General features: G+C 43.8%; 1 protein-coding gene and 1 long non-coding RNA gene across 4 annotated transcripts in view; both read left to right on the top strand.

Moving 5' to 3' along the window:
• ak7b (adenylate kinase 7b) overlaps positions 1 to 23527 on the top strand; it is a 224280-nt gene that overhangs the window by 138596 nt on the left and 62157 nt on the right. For all 3 annotated transcript variants that reach the window (XM_061795579.1, XM_061795577.1, XM_061795578.1), the window contains 3 exons: positions 12814 to 12942; positions 13056 to 13118; positions 13427 to 13624. In XM_061795579.1, coding sequence (XP_061651563.1) covers positions 12814 to 12942; positions 13056 to 13118; positions 13427 to 13624 — 390 coding nt within the window. The remainder of the gene's footprint in view (positions 1 to 12813; positions 12943 to 13055; positions 13119 to 13426; positions 13625 to 23527) is intronic.
• LOC133488103 (uncharacterized) lies at positions 17508 to 19433 on the top strand. Its single transcript, XR_009791558.1, has 4 exons — positions 17508 to 17645; positions 18083 to 18160; positions 18777 to 18865; positions 19130 to 19433. It is a non-coding gene; the product is annotated as an uncharacterized LOC133488103 (long non-coding RNA).

Genomic DNA, 23527 nt, shown 5'->3' with positions numbered 1-23527 from the left:
GGAGCTGTCAACTGATCACCACCGAGTGGTGAGTTGGCTCCGATGGTGGAATAAGATGCCGGTCCAACCTGGCACGCCCAAATGTATTGTGAGTGTCTGCTGGGAACATCTGTCAGAATCCCCTTTCAGAAGGAGTTTTAACTCCCACTTCCGGCAGAACTTCGCCCACGTCTCGGGGAAAGCGGGGGACATTGTGTCCGAGTGGACCATGTTCCGCGCCTCTATTGCAGAGGCGGCCAACCGGAGCTGTGGCCGTAAAGTAGTCGGTGCCTGTCGTGGCGGCAATCCCCGAACCCGTTGGTGGACACCAGGGATGCTTTCAAGCTGAAGAAGGAGTCCTATCAGGCCTTTTTGGCCTGTGGGAAAGCTGATGGGTACCGACTGGCCAAGCGGAATGCAACTTTGGTAGTAGCTGAGGCAAAAACTCGGGCGTGGGAGGAGTTTGGTGAGCCCACGGAGAAAGACTTCCGGACGGCTTCGAGGAAATTCTGGTCCACCATCCGGCATCTCAGGAGGGGGAAGCAGTGCACCATCAACACTGTGTGTAGTGGCGATGGGGCGCTACTGACCTCGACTCGGGACGTTGTGAGTCAGTGGGGAAAATACTTCGAAGACCTCCTCAATTCACCGACACGCCTTCCCATGAGGAAGCAGAGTCTGGGATCTCTGAGGCGGGCTCTCATATCTCTGGGGTTCAGGTCACCGAGGTGGTTAAAATGTTCCTTGGTGGCAAGGACCCGGGGTTGGATGAGATTCGCCCGGAGTTCCTGAAGGTTCTGGATGTTGTATGGCTGTCCTGCTTGACACGCCTATGTAACATCGCGTGGACATCGGGGTCAGTGCCTCTGGATTGGCAGACTGGGGTGGTGGTCTCCCTTTTTAAGAAGGGGGACCAGAGGGTGTGTTCAGGGGGATCACGCTCAGCCTCGCTGGTAAAGTCTATTCAGGGCTGCTGGAGAGGAGGGTCCGTCGTGTTTTGTGGACTTGGAGAAGGCATTCGACCGTGTCCCTCGTGGAGTCCTGTGGGGGGTGCTTCGGGAGTATGTGGTATCGAACCCCGTGATACGGGCTGTTCTGTCCCTGTACGACCGGTGTCAGAGTTTGGTCCGCATTGCAGGCAGTAAGTTGGACTTGTTTCCGGTGAGGGTTGGACTCCGCCAAGGCTGCCCTTTGTCACCGATTCTGTTCATAACTTTTATGGACAGAATTTCTAGGCGCAGCCGAGGCATACAGGGGGTCCAAGTTTGGTGGCCTCAGTATTGCATCTTTGCTTTTTGCAGATGATGTGGTTCTGTTGGCTTCATCAGGCCGTGATCTACAACTCTCACTGGACCGGTTCGCAGCCGAATGTGAAGCGGCTGGAATGAATATCAGCACCTCTAAATCTGGGTCCTCAGTCGGAAAAGGGTGGAGTGCCCTCTCCAGGTCGGGGATTAGATCCTTCCCCAGGTGGATGAGTTCAAATATCTTGGGTTCACGAGTGAGGGAAGAAAGGAACGAGAGATCGACAGGCGGATCGGAGCAGTGTCTGCAGTGATGCAGACTTTGTATCGGTCCGTTGTGGTGAAGAAGGGGCTAAGCCAAAAGGCGAAGCTCTCCATCTATGGTTCCTACCCTCACCTATGGTCACGAGCTGTGGGTCGTGACCGAAAGAACAAGATCGCGGATACAAGCAGCCGAAATTAGTTTCTTCCGCAAAGTGTCCGCGCTCCCCCTTAGAGATAGGGTGAGAAGCTCGGTCATCCGGGAGAGGCTCAGAGTAGAGCCGCTGTTCCTCCGCATTGAGAGGCGCCAGATGAGGTGGCTCGGGCTTCTGTTTTGGATGCCTCCAGGACGTCTCCCTAGTGAGGTGTTGCAGGCACGTCCCACCGGGAGGAGACTCCAGGGACGACCTAGGATACGCTGGAGAGACTACGTCTCTCGACTTGCCTAGGAACCCCTCGGGATCTCCTCGGAAGAACTGGAGGAAGTGGCTGTGGAGAGGGAAGTCTGGGCTTCCCTGCTAAAGCTACTGCCCCCGCAGCCCAACCTCGGATAAGCGGAAGAAGAAGGATGGATGGATATCTCAGCCTTTTATAACAGTAGACAAAGAGGAGTCTCAATACCAGTTCATAGAAGACCACTTTTAACAAAAAAATAGCACAGTAGCAGATCCAGAGGGCTGAAACATAATTATACAGGCTACAATATTTAACAAACTTTACACAATTGTCAATGTATACGCTCCTAATAAAGTTCATCCAGCTTTTTTTCACATGGTCTTTTCACACTTGTTAAACTTGTCAGCCAATTCTACAATTATCATGGGAGATGACTTTAACCTTACACTAAATCCCCTAATACCTCGCTTAAATCTCCAAAATAGCAATCAGCCACAATGCCCCAATATACCAGAACAGTATATGGACGACTTTGGTCTTGTTGACATATGGAGGCTGAAAAACCGTACAAAAAGAGAATACACATTTTTCTCGTTGGTTCACCGCTCCTTCTCAAGAATACATTTATTTCTCTCAAACAATTCGGCAGCTCAAAGAATTACCTCCAAAATACATCCAATCATCAGTGACCATGCACCAATTTCTCTCAATCTAAAAAATCAAGTCTTTGACCCCCACCAACATGGCACTTGAACACGTCCCTATTGAAGGACCCGGATTTTGATTCTTCATGGGAAGGCGCGTTGGTGAACTGAGGAGGTCTACGAAATACTCAGCCCACCAACTCACAACCTCCCGAACTGAGCTCAGCAGTGCCCCAACCACACAGTAATTATAATGCACTGCTTCCCTTTCCTGAGATGCTGGATGGTGGACCAGAACTTTTTCAAAGCCACAGGGAAGTCCTCACTGAACTCCTCCCACACCCAAAATTTTGCCTCAGCGACCATCAGAGCTGCATTCGGATTGGCCAGCCACTGGCTAAGGGACCTGACCAAGTATGGCTCAAATAACCCTCTATCACTGACGCATTCCAGCACATTGCTCTGGCAAAAGGTTCACTCAAAGGCCTCATTCAAACACTACGCTAAATAACGCATACCGTGCTATCCCACGTGCTGCTCTGGGCTTGTCTGATCACTGCTTAATTCACTTAATACCAAGATACAGGCAAAAACTTAAGCCTATGTTGAAAACAGTGAAGAAGTGCACCAATGAAGCAAAGCTACAACGTCAAAGCTGTTAAACTGCACAGACTGGAGTGTCTTTGAAACTTCAACTGTTAGTGTAGATGAATATACGGACACTGTTACATCCTATATCAGTTTCTGTGAAAAGGTGTGTGTCCCAACAAAGTCATTTCACACATTCAAAAACAACAAGCCGTGGTTCACTGCCAAACTTAAACAACTTCGCCAGGCTATAGAGGACGCCTATCGAAGTAGGGATAGAGCGCTATATAATTGAGCTAGAAACCAGATGACAAATAAATTAACATCACAAAGAGAAATTATGCAGTAAAGCTAGAAAAACAGTTTACCGCTAACGACTCTAAATCAGGCTGGCGTGGATTACAATCGCTAACCAATTACAAGCGACGATCCCCCCCAAACTGAGAACAATAAAGGACTAGCAAACTAATGGAACACCTTCAACTGCAGATTTGAAAAGTACACCAACCACCATCACACCTCTGACTCCCTCTCCTGCGTTGACCATCCACGAACAGAATGTGAGACGTATCTGCGAACAACAAAAATATCAACAACGCGGCAGGCCCAGACCTTGTTTCCCCATCCTGCCTCAAATTCTGCGCGGACCAGCTTGCTCCAGTCTTCACAAAGATCTTCAATAGATCTGTAGAACTGTCCAAGGCACCATCCTGTTTCAAACACTCCACCATCATCCCTGTCCCCAAGAAACCTGCAATCTCGGGTCTAAATAAAGACAGGCCTGTCGCCCTGACATCTGTGGTCATGAAGTCCTTTGAACGCCGCGTGCTAAACCATCTCAAGAGTGTCACAGGTCTCCTGCTGGACCCCTGCAGTTTGCCTACTGAGCAAACAGGTCTGTGGATGATGGAGTCAACATGGGACTGCACTTCATCCTAGAACAGCTCGACGGCACGAGGACCGATGCGAGGATCCTGTTCATGGACTTCAGCTCTGGGTTTAACATCATCATCCCCAAACTCCTCTCCTCCAAGCTTCTCCAGCTCAGGGTCTCGCCTGCCATCTGCCAGTGGATTTACAGCTTCCTAATGGGCAGGAAACAGCAAGTGAGTATTGGGGACACCACCTCATCAACACGCACCACCAGAACCGGGGCGCCCCAAGGATGTGTCCTCTCTCTGCTCCTCTTCTCTCTCTACATGAATGACTGCTGCTCAACGGACCTGGCTGTCAAACTCCTGAAGTTTGCAGATGACACCACAGTCATCGATCTCATCAAAGATGATGAGGAGTCTGCATATCGACAGGAAGTGGAGCGGCTGGAGCTGTGGTGCGGCCGACACATCCTGGAGCTGAACACGCTCAAGACTGTAGAGATGATTGTGGACTTCAGGAGGCATCCTTCGCCACAGCTGCCCCTCACGCTGTCCAACTGCCCTGTGTCAACCGTTGAGACCTTCAAATTCCTGGGAATTACAGTCTCTCAGGACCTGAATTGGGAGACCAACATCAACTCCATCCTAAAATAGGCCCAGCAGAGGATGTGCTTCCTGCGGCATCTGAGGAAGCACGGCCTGCCACAGGAGCTGTTGAGGCAGTTCTCCACAGCAGTCATCGAATCAGTCCTGTGTTCATCCATCACAATCTGGTTTGGTGCTGCCACAAAAAAGGACAAACTCCGACTGCCACGGACAATAAAAACTGCTGAAAAATATCGGCCCGACCCTCCACATCCTGGTCACCACCTCTTCCAGCTCCTTCCCTTAGGTAGGCGCTATCGAACAATGCAAACTGGAACAAGCAGATATTCCAACAATGTCCTCCCTCTAGCCATTAACTTCTTAAAACAGTTAACTTACAATTCCATTGTAACATGCTGCCAATTTTGCCTTGAGATTCATCTCCGTCGGGCCAATTATACATGTGCACTCACTGTTGTAGTCTCGCCACTCTGCACTACTTGCATATCTGTTGTTGACCAATACTGGCCACTCATGTGCTTGATAAGTATGTGCACCATTTGCACAATTGACATTGTTCCAGATTATCGCTCTACTAGTCTCTTTAAACTGCACACATTTCTTGAGGTCTCTGTGCCATTTGCACAATGGTCACTGTACCAGACTATTCTTCTATTAGTCATTTCAAGCTGCTCTGCATTGCTAGGACTCAGCATCATTTGCACAATTGTCAAAAAACAAAAAAAGTATCCGCATTACCACATAACTGGTAACCTTTTATTGCTCAGTGTGTTTTTATGTCAAGTATTCCTTGTCAATTGATGTAGATAGATAGATAGATAGATAGATAGATAGATAGATAGATAGATAGATAGATAGATAGATAGATAGATAGATAGATAGATAGATAGATAGATAGATAGATAGATAGATAGATAGATAGATAGATAGATAGATAGATTGATTGATTCATTTCATCATATGTATATCTCACCTATGAGAGACAAAACGAGAGAAAAAAAAATCCAGAAAATCACATTGTCTGATTTTTAAAGAATTTATTAGCAAATTATGCTCATGAGTATTTGGTCAATAACAAAAGTTCATCTCAATACTTTGTTATATACCATTTGTTGGCAATGACAGAGGTAAAACGTTTTCTGTAAGTCTTCACAAGGTTTTCACACATTGCTGCTGGTATTCCTCCATGCAGATCTCCTCTAGAGCAGTGATCTTTGGGGGCTCTCGCTGGGCAACACAGACTTTCAGCTCCCTCCAAAGATTTTCTATGGGGTTGAGATCTGGAGACTGGGTAGGCCACTCCAGGACCTTGAAATGCTTCTTACGAAGCCACTCCTTCGTTGCTCGGGCGGTGTGTTTGGGATCATTGTCATCCTGAAAGACCCAGCCACATTTCATTTTCAGTGCCCTTGCTGATGGGAAGGAGGTTTACACTCAAAATCTCACGATACAGGGCCCCATTCATTCCTTCCTTTATACGAATCAGTCGTCCTGGTCCCTTTGCAGAAAAACTGCCCCAAAGCATGATGTTTCCACCCACATGCTTCACAGTAGGTATGGTGTTCTTTGGATCCAACTCAGCATTCTTTCTCCTCCAAACACGACAAGTTGAGTTTTTACCAAAAAGTTCTATTTTGATTTCATCTGACCATATGACATTTTCCCAATCCTCTTCTGGATCATCCAAATCCTCTCGAGCAAACTTCAGATAGGCCTGGGCATGTGCTGGCTTAAGCGGGGGGACACGTCTGGCACTGCAGAATTTGAGTCCAATCAGCATGGTGTTTTACTGATTGGTAGCGTTTGTTACTTTGGTCCCAGCTCTCAGCAGGTCATTCACAAGGTCCCCACGTGTGGTTCTGGGATTTTTGCTCACCGTTCTTGTTATCATTTTGACCCCATGGGTTGAGATCTTGTGTGGAGCCCCAGATCAAGGGAGATTATCAGTGGCCTTGTATGTTTTCCATTTTCTATTAATTGCTCCCACAGTTGATTTCTTCACACCAAGCTGCTTACCTATTGAAGATTCGGTCTTCCCAGCCTGGTGCAGGTATACAATTTTGTTTCTGGTGTCCTTTTACAGCTCTTTGGTGTTGGCCATAGTGGAGTTTGGAGTGTGACTGTTTGAGGTTGTGGACTGGTGTCTTTTATCCTGATAACGAATTCAAACAGGTGCTATGAAAGAAGTTACAGGTGAGAGCCAGAAATCTTGCTTGTTTGTAGGTGACCGAATACTTATTTCCCACCATAATTTGCTAATAAATTATTTAAAAATCAGACGAAGTGATTTTATGGATTTTTTTTTCTCATTTTGTCCGTCATAGGTGAGGTATACCTATGATGAAAATTACAGGCCTCTCTAATTTTTTTAAGTGGGAGAACTTGCACAATTGGTGGCTCACAAATTACTTTTTTGCCCCACTGTGTGTGTATGTGTGTGTATGCATGTGCGTGCGTGCGTGCGTGCGTGCGTGTGTGTGTATATATATATATATATATATATATATATATATATATATATATACAACCCCAAATCCAATGAAGTTGGGACGTTGTGTTAAACATAAATAAAAACAGAATAGAACAATTTGCAAATCATGTTCATCATATATTTAATTGAATACACTACAAATACAAAATATTTAATGTTCAAACTGATAAACTTTATTGTTCTTAGCAAATAATGATTAACGTAAAATTTTATGACTGGAACACGTTCCAAAAAAGCTGGGACAGGTGGCAAAAAAGACTGAGAAAGTTGGGAATGCTCATCAAACACCAGTTACGAACATCCCTCAGGTGAACAGGCTAATTGGGAACAGGTGGGTGCCATAATTGGGTCTAAATGGAGCTTCCCTGAATTGCTCAGTCATTCACAAGCAAAGATGGGGCGAGGGTCACCTCTTTGTGAACAAGTGCATGAGAAAATAGTCAAGGACAATGTTCCTCAACGTACCATTGCAAGGAATTTAGATATTTCATAATCTACGGTCAATAATATCATAAAAAGGTTCAGAGAATCTGGAGAAATCACTGCATTGAAGCTGCATGGCCGAAAACCAGCATTGAATGCCCGTGACCGTCGATCCCTCAGGCGGCACTGTATCAAAAACCGACATCAACGTGTAAAGGATATCACCACATGGGCTCGGGAACACTTCAGAAATCCAATGCCAGTAAATACAGTTTGGCGCGACATCCATAAGTGCAACTTGAAACTCTACTATGCAAAGCAAAAGCCATTTATCAACAACACCCAGAAACGCCGCCAGCTTGTCTGGGCCGAGCTTTTCTCGGATGGACTGACACAAAGTGGAAAAGTGTTCTGTGGTCCGATGAGTCCACATTTCAAATTGTTTTTGGAAATTGTGGATGTCGTGTCCTCCGGGCCAAAGAGGAAAAGAACCATCCGTACTGTTATGGACGCAAAGTTCAAAAGCCAGCATCTATGATGGTATGGGGCTGTGTTAGTGCCAATGGCATGGGTAACTTACACATCTGCGAAGGCACCATTAATGCTGAAAGGTACATACAGGTTTTGGAGAAACATATGCTGCCATCCAAGGAACGTCTTTTCATGGACGCCACTGCTTATTTCAGCAAGACAATGCCAAACCACATTCTGCATGTGTTACAACAGCGTGGCTTTGTAGTAAAAGAGTGCAGGTACTAACTAGACTGGCCTGCCTGCAGTCCAGACCTGTCACCCATTGAAAATGTGTGGCGCATTATGAAGCGTAAAATACAACAATAGAGACCCCGGACTGTTGAACAGCTGAAGCTGTACATCAAGCAAGAATGGGAAAGAATTCCACCTACAAAGCTTCAACAATTAGTGTCCTCAGTGCCCAAACTTTTATTGAATGTTGTTAAAAGAAAAGGTGACGGGTATTTCAGGTAAACATGACCCTGTCCCAGCTTTTTTGGAACGTGTTGCAGCCATAAAATTCTAAGTTAATGATTATTTGCTAAAAACAATAAAGTTTATCAGTTTGAACATTAAATATCTTGTCTTTGTCGTGTATTCAATTATATATAGGTTGAACATGATTTGCTTCTCATTGTCTTCTGTTTTTATTTATGTTTAACACAACATCCCAACTTCATTGGAATTGGGGTTGTATATATACACACACACATATGATTTAATATGACGCTGGTCTACCCTTTGCAGATATAACACCAACTCTTGCATGCATGCATTTTAGGTTCATTGAGGACTCTAAATTCCCCTTTATGTCAATGTGAGTGTGATATTTACCGATATGTGCCCTGTGAGTGACTTGTGACCAGTACAGGCTGTACCCCACCTCGCATAGTAAGCTTTGACAGAATAGAAAGTATTGAGGATGTGAGATAAAAATTAGATGGCGCCTACCCGTGTGGACGCCTCGGTTACGTGCTCTCTCGTATTGTGGTCTGTTTTTGTGTTTTTCATTCGTCTTTGGAGACATTACGCGACTCACTTACACAAGGGGAGACTTGCTAAACATCAAGGAGTCTACTCTGGACTTTCTTTCACCAACTTTCGCAAATCCGCTCAGTTTTTTCCCTGAGTTACTCACCGGAGCAGCGACCGCGGTCTTTGGCGCATGGAGACGGAGGCGACACCACAGAGGGAAGCAAGCCGGCATCCAAGTGAAGCTCCGCAAGAGGATACAGATTTGCGTTTCTGTCAATCCACCTTGCGAATCTACACTCCCTACCCAACAAAATGGATGAGCTTTATCTTCTGAAAAAGACCAGTAAAGACTTCGAACGTTCCGCCGCCATGTGCTCTACGAAGACTTGGCTTTGTGAGGCTGTACCCGATGGCGCCGTCATGTTTTCTGGCTTCCATCTTCACCGGGCAGACCGTGACATGGAATCATCGGGGAAAACAAAAGGCGGCGGGATATGCTTCTATATCAACGAAAAATGGTGTACGGACGTCACGGAGCTCAGCACACAATGCAGCCCGCATTTAGAGTCGCTGTTTTTTAACTGTAAGCCATTGTACTCACCTCGTGAGTTCACATCATTCATTCTCACCGGTGTCTACATTCCACCTCAAGCTAACATGAACGCCACACTGCTAACGCAGTGAACAAGTAAACGAAATTGGAAAAAAAACACCCGGACTCACCTCTTATTATTCTCGGGGACTTTAACAAAGCTAAACTCAACCACAAACTCCCTAAATACAAGCAGCACATCGACTGTCCTACCAGGGAAAATAACATTTTCGACCACTGCTATACTACGCTAAATAACACATACCATGCCATTCCTCATGCAGCTCTGGGCTCGGCTGATCACTGCTTAATTCACTTAATACCGACATACAGGCAGGAACTTAAATGCGCAAAGCCTACAGTGAAAACAGTGAAAAGGTCGACCAATGAAGCAAAGATAGAACTTCAAAGCTGTTTAGACTGCACAGACTGGAGTGTCTTTGAAAATTCAGCTGGCAGCCTGGCTGAATATACGGACACTGTGAAATCCTATATTAGTTTCTGTGAAGATGTGTGTGTACCAACAAACTCATTTCGCACATTCAATAACAACAAGCCATGGTTCTCTGCCAAACTTAAGCAACTTCGCCAAGCTAAGGAGGACGCATATCAAAGCGGGAGCATGGCCCTGTATAATTGAGCTAGAAAACAGCTGACTAAAGAAATTAACATTGCAAAGAGAAACTATGCAGCAAAGTTGGTAAAACAGTTTATTGCTAACGACTCTAAAGTCTGGCATGCCTTACAATCGCTGACCAATTACAAGTAACGATCCCCCCAAGCTGCACCTCAAGAGCGTCACAGGTCCCCTGCTGGACCCCCTGCAGTTTGCCTACCAAGCAAACAGGTCTGCAGACGACGCAGTCAACATGGGTCTGCACTTCATCCTAGAACACCTCGACAGTGCGGGGACCTACGCGAGGATCCTGTTCGTGGACTTCAGCTCTGCGTTCAACACCATCATCCCCAAACTCATCTCCTCCAAGCTTCTCCAGCTCAGCGTCTCGCCTGCCATCTGCCAGTGGATTTACAGCTTTCTGAGGGGCATAACACAGCAGGTGAGGCTGGGGGAGGCACCCTCATCCACATGCAGCATCAGCACTGGGGCACCCCAAGGTTGTGTCCTCTCGCCACTGCTCTTCTCTCTCTACACAAACGACTGCATCTCAACGCACCCGGCTGTCAAACTCCTGAAGTTTGCAGATGACACCACTGTCATCGGCCTCATCAAAGACGGTGACGAGTCTGTATATCGACAGGAAGTCGAGCAGCTGGAGCTTTGGTACAGCTGACACAACCTGGAGCGGAACACGCTCAAGACTGTAGAGATGATCGTGGACTTCAGGAGGCATCCTTCACCACAGCTGCCCCTCATGCTCTCCAACGGCCTTATGTCAACCGTCGAGACCTTCATGTTCCTGGGAATTACACTCTCTCAGGACCTGAAGTGGGCGATCAACATCAACTCCGTCCTCAAAAATGCCCAGCAGAGGATGTACTTTCTGCGGCTTCTGAGGGAGCACGGCCTGCCACAGGAGCGGTTGAGGCAGTTCAACACAGCGGTCATCGAATCAGTCCTGTGTTCTTCAATCACAGTCTGGTTTGGTGCTGCTACAAAAAAGGACAAACTCCGACCGCAACGGACAATCAAAACTGCTGAAAAGATTGTCGGTACCCCCGACCGACCGTTGAGGACTTGCACGCTGCCAGAACTAAGACAAGAGCGTGCAAAATCCTCTTGGACCATCGACATCCTGGTCTCCAGCTCTTCCTGCTCCTTCCCTCAGGTAGGCGCTACCGAACATCCATCCATCTATTTTCCAAGCCGGGCGTGCTGGAGCCTATCCCAGCTATCTTCGGGCAGGAGACGGGGTACACCCTGAACTGGTTGCCAGCCAATCGCAGGGCACACAGAAACAAACAACCATTCGCACTCGCAATCACACCTAGGGGCTACCGAACAATGCAAACTAAAACTAGCAGGCTTTCCAACACCTTCTTCCCTCTTGCGATCAACTTCTTAAACACCTAACCTATAATTCCATTACAACATGCTAGCAATTTTTTGAATTGAGTTTGTTGTCACATTTCTGTCGTTCCAAGTATACATTACTCGTGCACTCACTGCGGTAGTCTCGCCACCCTGCACTATTTGCATATCTGTTGTTGACCAATACTGGCCACTCATGCCAGAGTAGCATCTGCACCACTTGCACACTGACTGAGGAGTATCTACAACATTTGCACAATCGAAATTGTCCCAGATTATCGCAATATTAGTCATTTTATACTGCATACATTCCTTGAAGTCTCCGTGCCCTTTGCACAATGGTCGTTGCACCAGACTATTGCTATATTAGTCATTCAAACCGCTCTAATTGCTAGAAGACTATGCATCATTTTGCACAATTGTGGGAAAAAAATAAATAAATGTATCTGCCTTACCAGATTACTAGGAACCTTTTATTGCTCAGTGTTTTTCTCAATGTCTTTATGTCTCAAAAGTATTCTCTGTCAATTGACTGTCTGTTGTCGTACTAGAGTGGCTCCAACTACCGGAGACAAATTCCTTGTGTGTTTTTTGGACATACTGGCAAATAAAGATGATTCTGATTCTGGATGGATGGATGGATGGATGCATGGATGGACGGACGGATGGAATTAAAGATGACCTCTGCCTTTACTGGTACCCTTCTGCGGTGGCAATACATAGAAAAAGTGAAGTAACTCATTTAGATGCACAGTAAGCTGAAGTCTTACGAGTAGCACGTGATGTGATTTGATGTGTCTCATCATCAGGTGCGTCGTGATGGTATAAACTTCCAAGTTTGAGGCATAGTTTTTCTTTCATGGATTTTTAATTAAATTGAATTATTTTAATAAATTAATTCCCGGGTCAAACTGTTGTCATAATAAATCCATATACAGGCAATGTTATTGGTGTGATTATCGAGCACACATTGTGCTACTGCCAATGAACACTGGAAAAAAAAAAGTCTGAACACTAGATATAATGATAGGCCAAGCATTGCTTATGATCTGAACTCTGGGATCTGGATATGTGGTGCCTTTTAGCACGGCATTCAAATTACCCTAAGGAGTTTTGTCCACTGCTTCAGTGTGTCCCAAAAAAAATGTAATCTCGATTTTAACTTTAATTTAGTGATATGATCCCCAGTGTTTTACAGTGACATGTTTATTGTGTAAATCATATCTTTGCCATTAGGTTATTTGGATGACCAGATGTTGGTGAAGGTGATGATGGATAAAGTAATTTCTAACCCCTGCAAAAACCAAGGTTTTGTGCTGGATGGATTTCCAAAGACATATGAGCAAGCAAAGGAGCTTTTCCATGGTAACAAAATCAAAGATGACTATTGCAGATTACACCATCCCCATAATTACACACACTGATGCACACGCACACACTTCAAAAAATATATTTCTAACTGTATTTCTTGTTTTTAGTTGATGAACATGAATCAGATGAGAGAACACCGATTTCCTTGTACAACAAGAAGATAATGCCAGGTTCGACCACCAAGAACTTTGCTATGATGTAATTTGGTAGTCATTCATGTGGGAAAATACTGTTGCATATGGAGTATTTTCTGCACAACACAAACATAACAACAACATAATTTCTATAAAGATATAGAGTTTGTTTTGACATGATTTTCTGTATCCCTTTGCTATGACTTTTTAGTATCTACATTAGGCTCAAATAGAAGTGCTGAGTTAACTTTTGATGCTACATCCGCCATATTTACACACATAGTAAATCTATGCAGCCATTTAGTGTCTATTTTTTTTTGCAATATTTTGTGTGTTTCTTGCAGAGTTTGTTTTGCGCCTTGATGCATCAGATTCCTTCCTGAAAGATCGGGTGATTAACCTACCTGAGAAGTTGGTGCAGGAACACAAATATGAGCAGGAGCACTTCCTGCAAATTTTAGCCAAATACAGAGAGAAAAACATGGAAGAAGAAAGTGTTGTCAATTACTTTGAAGAGTTGGACATCAATCCATTATTAATTGGTAATAGCCTTTCCCAAACCCTTTTAAGTCATGCACCCCCGTCAACACCATTTCCTCTGGCTTTTTGTAGTTATCTTGCCACTTAGTGGTTAGCTGCCATATGATTGTCACTTGTCATTAAAAAAAATAAAGGGTAAGCAATGCTTATAATAATATTACTTTAAGGTGAAGTAAGCAGTTCGGAAAAAAACACTATCATATACTGTATGCTATAACTCAACATTTCCTGACAGTAAAGTTTGTATTTAAATGATCCTTAGAAAACTCATCTAATCCTCATCTAATATCGCTAATTTAATTTTTATTGATGGAGAGAATTGTCCAATTTGACACTATGCAGACTGGAGGTGTGGCCCGGGAGTGTGTCAATTATTTTCTCGTGAAAGCGCATTTATGCCAGAAGGAAGCTCTGGGAAAAGTGGCGGATGCGGAGGCTTTCTGCGGCTATCCCTCATTTGCCCACAACTGGGTCTTCTAAGACAAGGAAAAAAAAGCAGAGCGAAGAGACTAGAAAGCCTAAACAGAGAGAATCTGTTGGGGAAAGAACAAAACTAGGATACAGTACACATTGAACCTAGTATTCTAGAGGTGACGTCAGCTCAGACTCCCTGAGGAATTTGATGGACATGAGCAACGTGGCTTCATTCCTGCTTGACGGGTAAGTCTATCGCATACTTTTATTTTTAATTGATTGTGCATTCCCCGAAAATATAACTTAGAATCAACAGCATTATTGTTATACAGCCACGGTCGTGTGCAGCACTCGACGACAGCACAAACTAGTTCAACAAAATAGCATTGCTCGCGAATAATACAGTAGCTAGCATTATGACATGTCAGTGCTGCTATGTCGTAATGACTGTGGGTACGTTCGGAAATTCAATCTGACGCTCTCACTGCGCTCTGAGAGTCACAGTGTTCAGAGAGGCAGAGCGCGGTCCATTTTCTATAAATTTACGAGCGACCGTGCTGGCCATTGGCAGCAATAGTCAGTGTGTCCGCCATATTGAATGTGTCAATTCTGCCTGTAAACTTCGGAATCAGAATCCTCTCTATTTACCAAGTATATCAAGGAATTTGTCTAGTTGTTGGAGTCGCTATAGTACGACAATATACAGCCATTTTGACAAAAAAATACTTTAGAGGCAAAAAAAAAAAAAAAAACACTATGGAGAGTCACTTCGCCTCTAGCAATTTAATGGCAAGAGGGATGAAGCTGTGGGAATGTCTGCTTGTTTTTGTTTGCATTGATTGATAGCGCCTATCTGAGGGAAGGAGCAAGACGAGGTGGTGACCAGGATGTGGCGGGTCCAAGAGGATTTTGCATGCTCTTGTCTTTGTTCTGGGAGCGTACAAGTCCTCAAGTGTCGATAGGGGGGTACTAACGATTTTCTATCAGTCCTAATTGTCTGTTGCAGTCGGAGTTTGTCCCCAGCACCAAACCAGACTGTGATGGATGAAAACAGAACTGATTTGATGACTGCTGTGTAGAACTGCCTCAACAGCTCCTGCGGCAGGCTGTGCTTCTTCAGAAGTTGCAGGAAGTACATCCTCTGCTGGGCCTTTTTGAGGATGGAGTTGATGTTGGTCTCCCATTTCAGGCTGTGAGAGACTGTAATTCTCAGGAACTTGGAGGGTTTGACAGTTGGCACAGGGCAGTTGGACAGTGTGAGGGGCAGCTGTGGCGAAGTATGCTTCCTGAAGTCCACGATCACCTACAGTCTTGAGCGTGTTCAGTTCCAGATTGTGTCGGCCGCACCAATGCTCCAGCCGCTCCACTTCCTGTCGATATGCAGATTCGTCACCGTCTTTGATGAGGCAGATGACTGTGATTTCATCTGCAAACTTTAGGAGTTTGACAACTGAGCCGTTTGTGTAGAGAGAGAAGAGCAGCGGAGAGAGGACACATCCTTGGGGCACACCGATGCTGATGGTGCGTGTGGATGAGGTGGTGTCCCCCAGCCTGCCCATGAGGAAGCTGTGATTCCACTGGCAGCAGGCGAGACGCTGAGCTGGAGAAGCTTGGAGGAGAGGAGTTCGGGGATGAGTGTGTGTTGAACGCAGAGCTGAAGTCTACGAACAGGATACTCGCGTAGGTCTCTATGCAGTCGAGGTGTTCTAGGATGAAGTGCAGCCCCATGTTGACTGCATCATCCAAAGACCTGTTTGCTCTCTTGGCCAACTACAGGGAGGTCCTGTGATGCTGTTGAAGTAGTCCAGCACGATGCGTTCAACGGATTTCATGACCAGGGCGACAGGCCTGTAGTCATTCAGAGCCAAGATTCCAGAGATCTATTGAAGATCTTTGTGAAGACTGGAGCGAGCTTGTCCGCGCAGACTTGGGGACATATGGTCTGGGCAGGATGGGGACATATGGTCTGGGCCCGCCGCTTTATTGCTCTTTTGTAGTTTGAAGATGCGTCTCACATCCTGTTCATGAATGGTCAGCACAGAAGTCAGAGGTGCGATATTGGTCAGTGGTGTGGCTGGGTGGGTGTGGGGTGTGAAACTGTCCTTTTAAAATCTGCAGTAGGTGTTCAAGTCGTCAGCTTGTCCTCTTTTGCTCTCCGCTTGGGGGGATGGTCGCATTTAGTTGGTTAGCGATATTAAACCTCCCCAGACTGACTTAATGTCGTTGGCAATAAACAATTTTTCCAACTTTTCTGCATAATTTCTCTTTGCAATGTTAATTTCTTTTGTCAGCTGATTTGTAGCGCGATTGTACAGGGATCTATCCCACTTCGATAGACGTCCTCTTTAGCCCGGCAAAGTTGCTGAAGTTTAGCAGTGAACCAGCGCTTGTTATTATTGAATGTGCAAAATGTCTTTGTTGGTACACACACATATTCACAGAAACTGATATAGGATGTGACACCATCCGTATATTCATCCAGGCTGTTAGTTGAAGTTTCAAAGACACTCCAGTCTGTGCAGTCTAAACAGCCTTGAAGTTATAGCTTTGCTTAATTGGTCCACTTCGCACTTGGCTAGGCTTTGCACATTTAAGTTTTTGCCTGTATGTTGGTATTAAGTGAATTAAGCAGTGATCAGATGAGCCCAGAGGTGCATGGTACGCGTCATTTAGAGTAGTATAGCAGTGGTCTAGAATTTTATTTTCCCTGGTAGGACTGTCAATGTGCTGCTTGTATTTAGGGAGTTTGTGGTTGAGTTTCCCCAAGAATAATGAGGGGTGAATCTGGGTGCTTTTTTTGAGTTTATTTACTTGCTAAGCAAGCATTAGCAGTGCTGCGTTCGTATTAGCCTAGGGAGGAACGTAGACACTGGCAAGGATGAAAGAGGCGAACTCGGCTTACACTTCAAAAACAGCGACTCCAAGTCCGGGCTGCAGTGTGTGTAGAGCTCCGAGACATGATATTTGTATATTCCGCCACCTTTTGTTCCGCTCGATGTAGTTGGAAGCCCGGAAGCATTATGGGGCCCACAAAGTATATATGATGAAGACATTGCTGGTTAGGTACGTCGCTCAATCCTGCTCTTATTTTAGTGATAAAGTTGTGCATCAACTTTATGATGACACAACGAAAAAGTGAATGAAGCTAATGTCTGAAAACCAACTATGTTTCACTTTGTTGGTTAAAAATCCCAGACAATTATTTTTATCGTCAAAGACAATGCTGCAAACATGCTTGCTTCTGCACAGCTGGAAAATGTAACACACTGCAGTTGTTTTAACTTGTGCAACTCACGGATAAAACTTAAAACCACTTGCATGACGAACAGATTATTATTATTCTATTGACAACATCTGCATGGCATATTTTCAACATCAGATCATTTTTGGCTCGTTCTTATGTATTTTTTCGGGATACATAGTCATTTATATTACATGATATATAGATTTTTTTTTTCATTCTGTGGTGATATTTTGTTTTCAAGGTGTTTTGTAGTTATGAAAGGATCCATCAAGCTTGCCTTTAAAAAAAGGTTATCTGAGACCACCGCCTCTGGTGTTTCAACAATTGTTGGAGGAGAGAGTCTCTCTGATGGTGAATGGTGAATGGTGAGTATTAATATCAATATGTTCTGCATATGGACTGACATGTCCAAGTACTACACCCTTGTCCTGTCTCTCACCAAAGAAGTTTGTTTTTTTATCAAATATAACCCTTTCACCATCAGAGTGAGATATGAAGAATACATGTCTAACAATGCAAACAATAACCCTTTGCTATAAAATACATGCTTATGAGTAAAAAGGAAACAAAGAAATCATCTGATAATTGTCATGTGTACACACATTTTTGCTGTCAAGTAAGGGAGCAGAAGTGTATTTTTTTCTTAAGAATTTCATCATAAATTATTTCATATTCCAGACAGAAGCCTGACAGAAGGAGGTTGCATCGTGTGTTGGAGTTATTTCTATTCTAAATGGCTCTTTTATGATGAAAAAAAAAAAAAGTACCATGTCACAAAAGCTGCTTCTGACATTTTGTTTAGAGATGAGGAGTACTCAGAAGGTGGAATTCAGGGCATGGATGACATCACAGAGGACACGCTCCGACAGTTGGACCCAAGGTATTCATTTTAGGGGGGGAAAATGTTACTTCCTTTACAGTTCTTTACACAAGCACTGCAATAACGTTGCTGCTTATATTATTTCAGCAACACGAATAGTGTTTCTTTTTTCTTTTGTGTATTTAGTTTGTAATCGATTGACAGAAATGAAAGGGAATTGGAACAATATACAAATCTCCATGAACGTACTTTCCTGGAATGCTGTAAAGTTAGTAGCTTTGTATTTATTTCTACCCAATTGATTGTATATTTGTCACATTCTTTTCCCCGAAGTACCTTTGTGAACGATGAAAAGAGAGAGCAGATCTCAAGATGCACTATTTTTTAAATAGATTTTTGTCCTCTGCTTACTTGTTCTTTACCTAAACTCGTTATGGCTTCGTTACTCTGCCTTATTTGAATAACTGTTGTTGATCAGTATGACCACACTACTTGCCACTTTGTCTTCATTGTTTTTTGAGGTCAACTGGAGAGCTGGATTTGTTACCATATAGAGTACAAATTCAGAGTACCATTGTGAGCAAATTGTACAGGATAACCCATGCTGCCTCTGCAAATGTCAATTTCTCTCTGTTCGTGTCCCTGAAAAATCAATACAAATAAAATGGAATTACAGGTTTTCTGTCATCAGTAGCCTGCCGGACATTACAACAGCTAAGGCCTGAACTACTCTCGTGTTGCAAACTCAATTCAGCAGAGGTCAAGGTGAGTTTTACTTCAACCTTATAGCTGTCTCAAGAAATAATAACGTACAAATATGTATAATGTAATTATAAACATCCATGCTTCATGACATTACTGAGTAAATAAATTACTTTTAATTTCTCAATGACGTCAGGTCTATTTGTAGTAATTTGGATTTCTTGTACACGTTTGTCGAAATCTGTAAAAAAAGAATAATTATATATATATAGATATATATTGTGTGTGAAATGCATCTAATAGTTATCTAAATGATTCTTTCTGAAGGACACTGCCCGATCAAGATTGGAGTGACACGAACCAGTGCTGGAATACTGGACAAACCATGCATATATCTTATGCGTGCATATCTTATGTTTTGAAAAACTTGTAATTGGTTTTATATTTCTTGCTTTAAATATAAAATCAATGAACAAGCGTTATATAGGCACTGATGTTTATGAACTCAAAGGAGATATGAAATGTAACACTGATTTCTGTGTGGCAATTGTGAAGAAGGAATGATTCATTTTCATTTCTTCATTTAGAACAATTGAACAATTTCAAAATGGTAGCGGTAAATGTGCAGACGTTCCTGGAAGTAAAATAAAGGTGAAAATGGATCTACAAATATTCATAAAGTAAGATAACATGCACATTTCTACTGGAGCAACGTTTGGAAAATATGAAATGTGGTTCTTCATTGAATGCTATAAAATGTCTTTAGGGATTTTCCGTATTGCATATTGGCAAAAGGCGGCCTTTGGCGGAATTGTCTGTCGTTCTCTCCAGTGTCACGAAGGTCATCAGCTGTTCGGATGCCATTCCATATTTGTCTGGCTCTGCATAAAACTCCCTCGTTCAAGATGGTGTCCATGAGGTTTGTCATGTGTCTGCAGTTATGGCAGATACCAATCCATTGATCAGGGGCTGAAGAGTCGGAGGAGCTGACCCAAGATCTGTCATGGAGGATATCAAAACATGGAGCTAGGGTCACGTAGCAGAAATGTCTTTATCACAATATGTGATTACTCTAAACTCATTCTGTCATCTTGCTCCTGTAAAGCAAACATAGTGATTAGATTTGGGGTTTGTGAAATTGGCTTTCCATTATTATACGAATATTTCATCTGTTCTTTCTGATGTCCACATATAAAAGCCATTTAAACAAGTATTTAAAAGATTCCATCATACCCATCCCATCAACAAAAATAGAAATGAATACAATCTGTCTCTCCTCTTGGGAACTAAAAAACAGAGGATATGAATTCACCTGATATTTCCTCTACTCCAGTGTGGAGTATTGATATGTATAGCTTTTATCAAAGTTAGTTGTTGCTAAATAAGCAGCTAATCAATCAAATGTAACATACATGCTGATAACCTTTTAACTATAATGCCACAATTTACCAAATATATGCAGCGTGAAAAGATCTTTTTTTTTTTCCTCACCGGTGAAAGAGACCTACTGGAAATGGCAAACTTGCAATAAGGTGACCACGGGAAAGCCAGCTGGTGGGCGATGAGTGGTGAAGCTTCGGCCAGAGATTTGGAGGGAGGTGGAGTGAGGCTATATTCAAATCTTGCTAGCATTTTGACTATGACATACTTCACCTTTAAAGGTGCCCTTCCATCAGAATCTTTTTTGTGTGTGCATAGCATAGGTCAAAATGTATGGTTTTAAGCTATAATCTATACTTTGTTTTTTAAACAAAAAGGAATTTTCACCCAAGACACTACTAATGGAGATGACACAGTGCTGATTAACCCTATCAGGTCCTCTTGCTCATTGCTGCTCTTGCTTCTGGGGCTAATGGGGTGTAAGATCTAAGCATCAATAACATGCAGAGCACGAGGAGGAGACACCACCTGAGGACTCAGTGGACTGGTGGAAACTGGCTTGATCAGAAAAATGTGGAACACAGGGTGAATCTGCAGGGAAGGTGGGAACTTGAGCTTCAAGGCAGCAGGGTTATAGTGTCAATCTTAAAGGAGGTATGGGTTCTTAATGGTCCATATTTCGCTAACAAGTTGATTTTATGTATTTTCTTGCTCAAGAAAATGAAACTGGAAGTCATTTCCCAAAATATCAGTCCACTTTGGAGCAATTGGTAAATAACTAATTGCATTGCCAAAATCAACACGCTCCAACCCAAAATGTCTTGGTTTGGCATCAGTGGCTGAAACGGAGGACAAATTTACTGCATAGCCATTATGGAAAAAGCAATGTACTATACTATAAAGTGGCTATATCTAGTCATATTTTATATATCGGCACTGGCGGGTGAAATGCCTCCAACTCCAAAGTAACAATTTTTTTTAGGAAATACTCTCTCATGACACATGCCTTTAGTCCAATGCTTCAATAAAACATGTTTCTGCTTTGATTACATAGTTTTTTGCGTATACCCCAACATAGCATATTTCAGCCCCACAGGCAGAATAGAGAACTATTCAATGATTAAGATCATTTAATCACTATATATATATATATATATATATATATATATATATATATATATATATATCATACAAGACATGACATACACTACAAGACATCACGCAATCGGGACCATGGCACAGATTGCTAAAAGTGAGCATCAAGCATCGAATTATGTTTGTATGATTTGCATCTGTCAGAAAACAAAGGTAGTGCATGTTACAAGTAGCCCTACAGCATATATGTCAAACTCAGGCCCGGGGGCCAAATTTGGCCCACGATGTAATTATACATCAATATTATTATATTTCAAGGGTTCAATTGCTGAACCAAGACTGTAAACAAGCATGGCGACGCCTGTGAGCTCATGTGGTCCACCATGAAATCATTGACGTTCTCCGGTAATGGGGGAGGCTTATTCGGCACAATTTGAGCTGTTGGTTGATACAGCAGGCTGGACAGAGGATGTGAAGGCAATGCATTTGGCTGTATCACTGACAGATGACGACGCATACTTCCTGCTGCTGCTGAGCCGGGAAGAGAGACTCAACTACAGCACACTAATTGGTGCTCTATAGTCGCGTTTTGGGGATTTTACTTTGAGGGACTCCATACGCTGTGACTTCAAGCATCGCCTGTGACCATTGGATGAGCTGCTTCGTTGCCCTGCTCATGAGATTGAGAGCGTTTTATTGGCGCGCGTATGCTGGAATGCCGAATCCAATCCAAGATGAACTGATACGCAACCAATTTATCCAAGCACTCAGAGCTACACCTGCATGCACAGCTTGCCCACGCCGCAAGCCTGGGAGAGGCACTCACACTCGGCATGGAAAGGGAGATTGCAACCAAAGGGGCTCTACAGACATCGTCCCATCCCGGTTCAACTGCGACGTTGACAAAAGGAGTGGGGCAAAGACTGCCATGGCTGGAGAAGCTGGTGTGCGCATTGATGACCCGTCCAGTCCAGCGTGAGGATGAGAGCGCCTGCCGGGTGTGCCCACTATGTGCTGGGGGTGTGCGCAACCCGGTCATCTGTTGAGCCTGTGTCCAAAGAGGTTGGACCAGCAGAGAAAGAGTCTACCTAGCCCGGACGACACGGACCTCCTCAGTCTTTTACCAGGATCTGCAGCCCCCAGAGCTGTTGCTACAGTGGGTTGGATGGAGGTGGGGGACCCGTGCATGTTCCAGTGCAGATTGAATGATAATTAGTTTAGCGTCCGGGTGAGAAACAAGGTTTCCTGTGTCTCTACTTTGTTGATAAGATTCTTCAGACTGGCTGGTAATTAATTTAGCGTCTGGGTGAGAAACCAGTTTCCTGTGTCTTTAGCTGATAAGTGGACCAGGCCTCCCTTAGATGTCTTGTGTACACAGACCGCTCAGCAGGTCAGGAGCTTGGGGGTCGTGGGTGCCATCTGGTTAGGTAGCATGTCTGTTACATATCCCCCCTTTGTCGGCTTGTTCCGGCTCAATGACCGGTCTAGGTGACATCTGTTTGGAAGATGGAACAGGTTGACAGGAACACAATGCAATTACCAAAGTACAACCCCAATTCCAATGAACTTGGGACGTTGTGTTAAACATAAATAAAAACAGAACACAATGAGAAGCAAATCATGTTCAACCTATATTTAATTGAATACACTGAAAAGACAAGATATTTAATGTTCAAACTGATAAACTATATTGTTTTTAGCAAATAATCATTAACTTAGAATTTCTGGCTGCAACACGTTCCAAAAAAGCTGGGACAGGTTCATGTTTACCACTGTGTTACATCACCTTTTCTTTTAACAACATTCAATAAAGATTTGGGAACTGAGGACACTAATTGTTGAAGCTTTGTAGGTGGAATTATTTCCCATTCTTGCTTGATGTACAGCTTCAGCTGTTCAACAGTCCGGTGTCTCCGTTGTTTACGCTTCATAATGCGCCACACGTTTTTAATGGGAGACAGGTCTGGACTGCAGGCAGGCCAGTCTAGTACCGACACTCTTTTACTACGAAGCCACACTGTTGTAAAACGTGCAGAATGTAGTTTGGCATTGTCTTGCTGAAATAAGCAGGGGCGTCCATGAAAAAAACGTTGCTTGGATGGTAGCATATGTTTCTCCAAAACCTGTATGTACCTTTCAGCATTAATGGTGCCTTCACAGATGTGTAAATTATCCATGCCATTGGCACTAACACAGCCCCATACCATCACAGATGCTGGGTTTTCAACTTTGCGTCCATAACAGCCCGGA

Source organism: Phyllopteryx taeniolatus, chromosome 13 (assembly GCF_024500385.1).
Source record: "Phyllopteryx taeniolatus isolate TA_2022b chromosome 13, UOR_Ptae_1.2, whole genome shotgun sequence".
In the NCBI taxonomy this organism is placed as follows: Eukaryota; Metazoa; Chordata; class Actinopteri; order Syngnathiformes; family Syngnathidae; genus Phyllopteryx; species Phyllopteryx taeniolatus.
The sequence above is the reverse complement of the archived record's forward strand: the minus strand, read 5'-3'. Positions and strand labels throughout refer to the sequence as shown.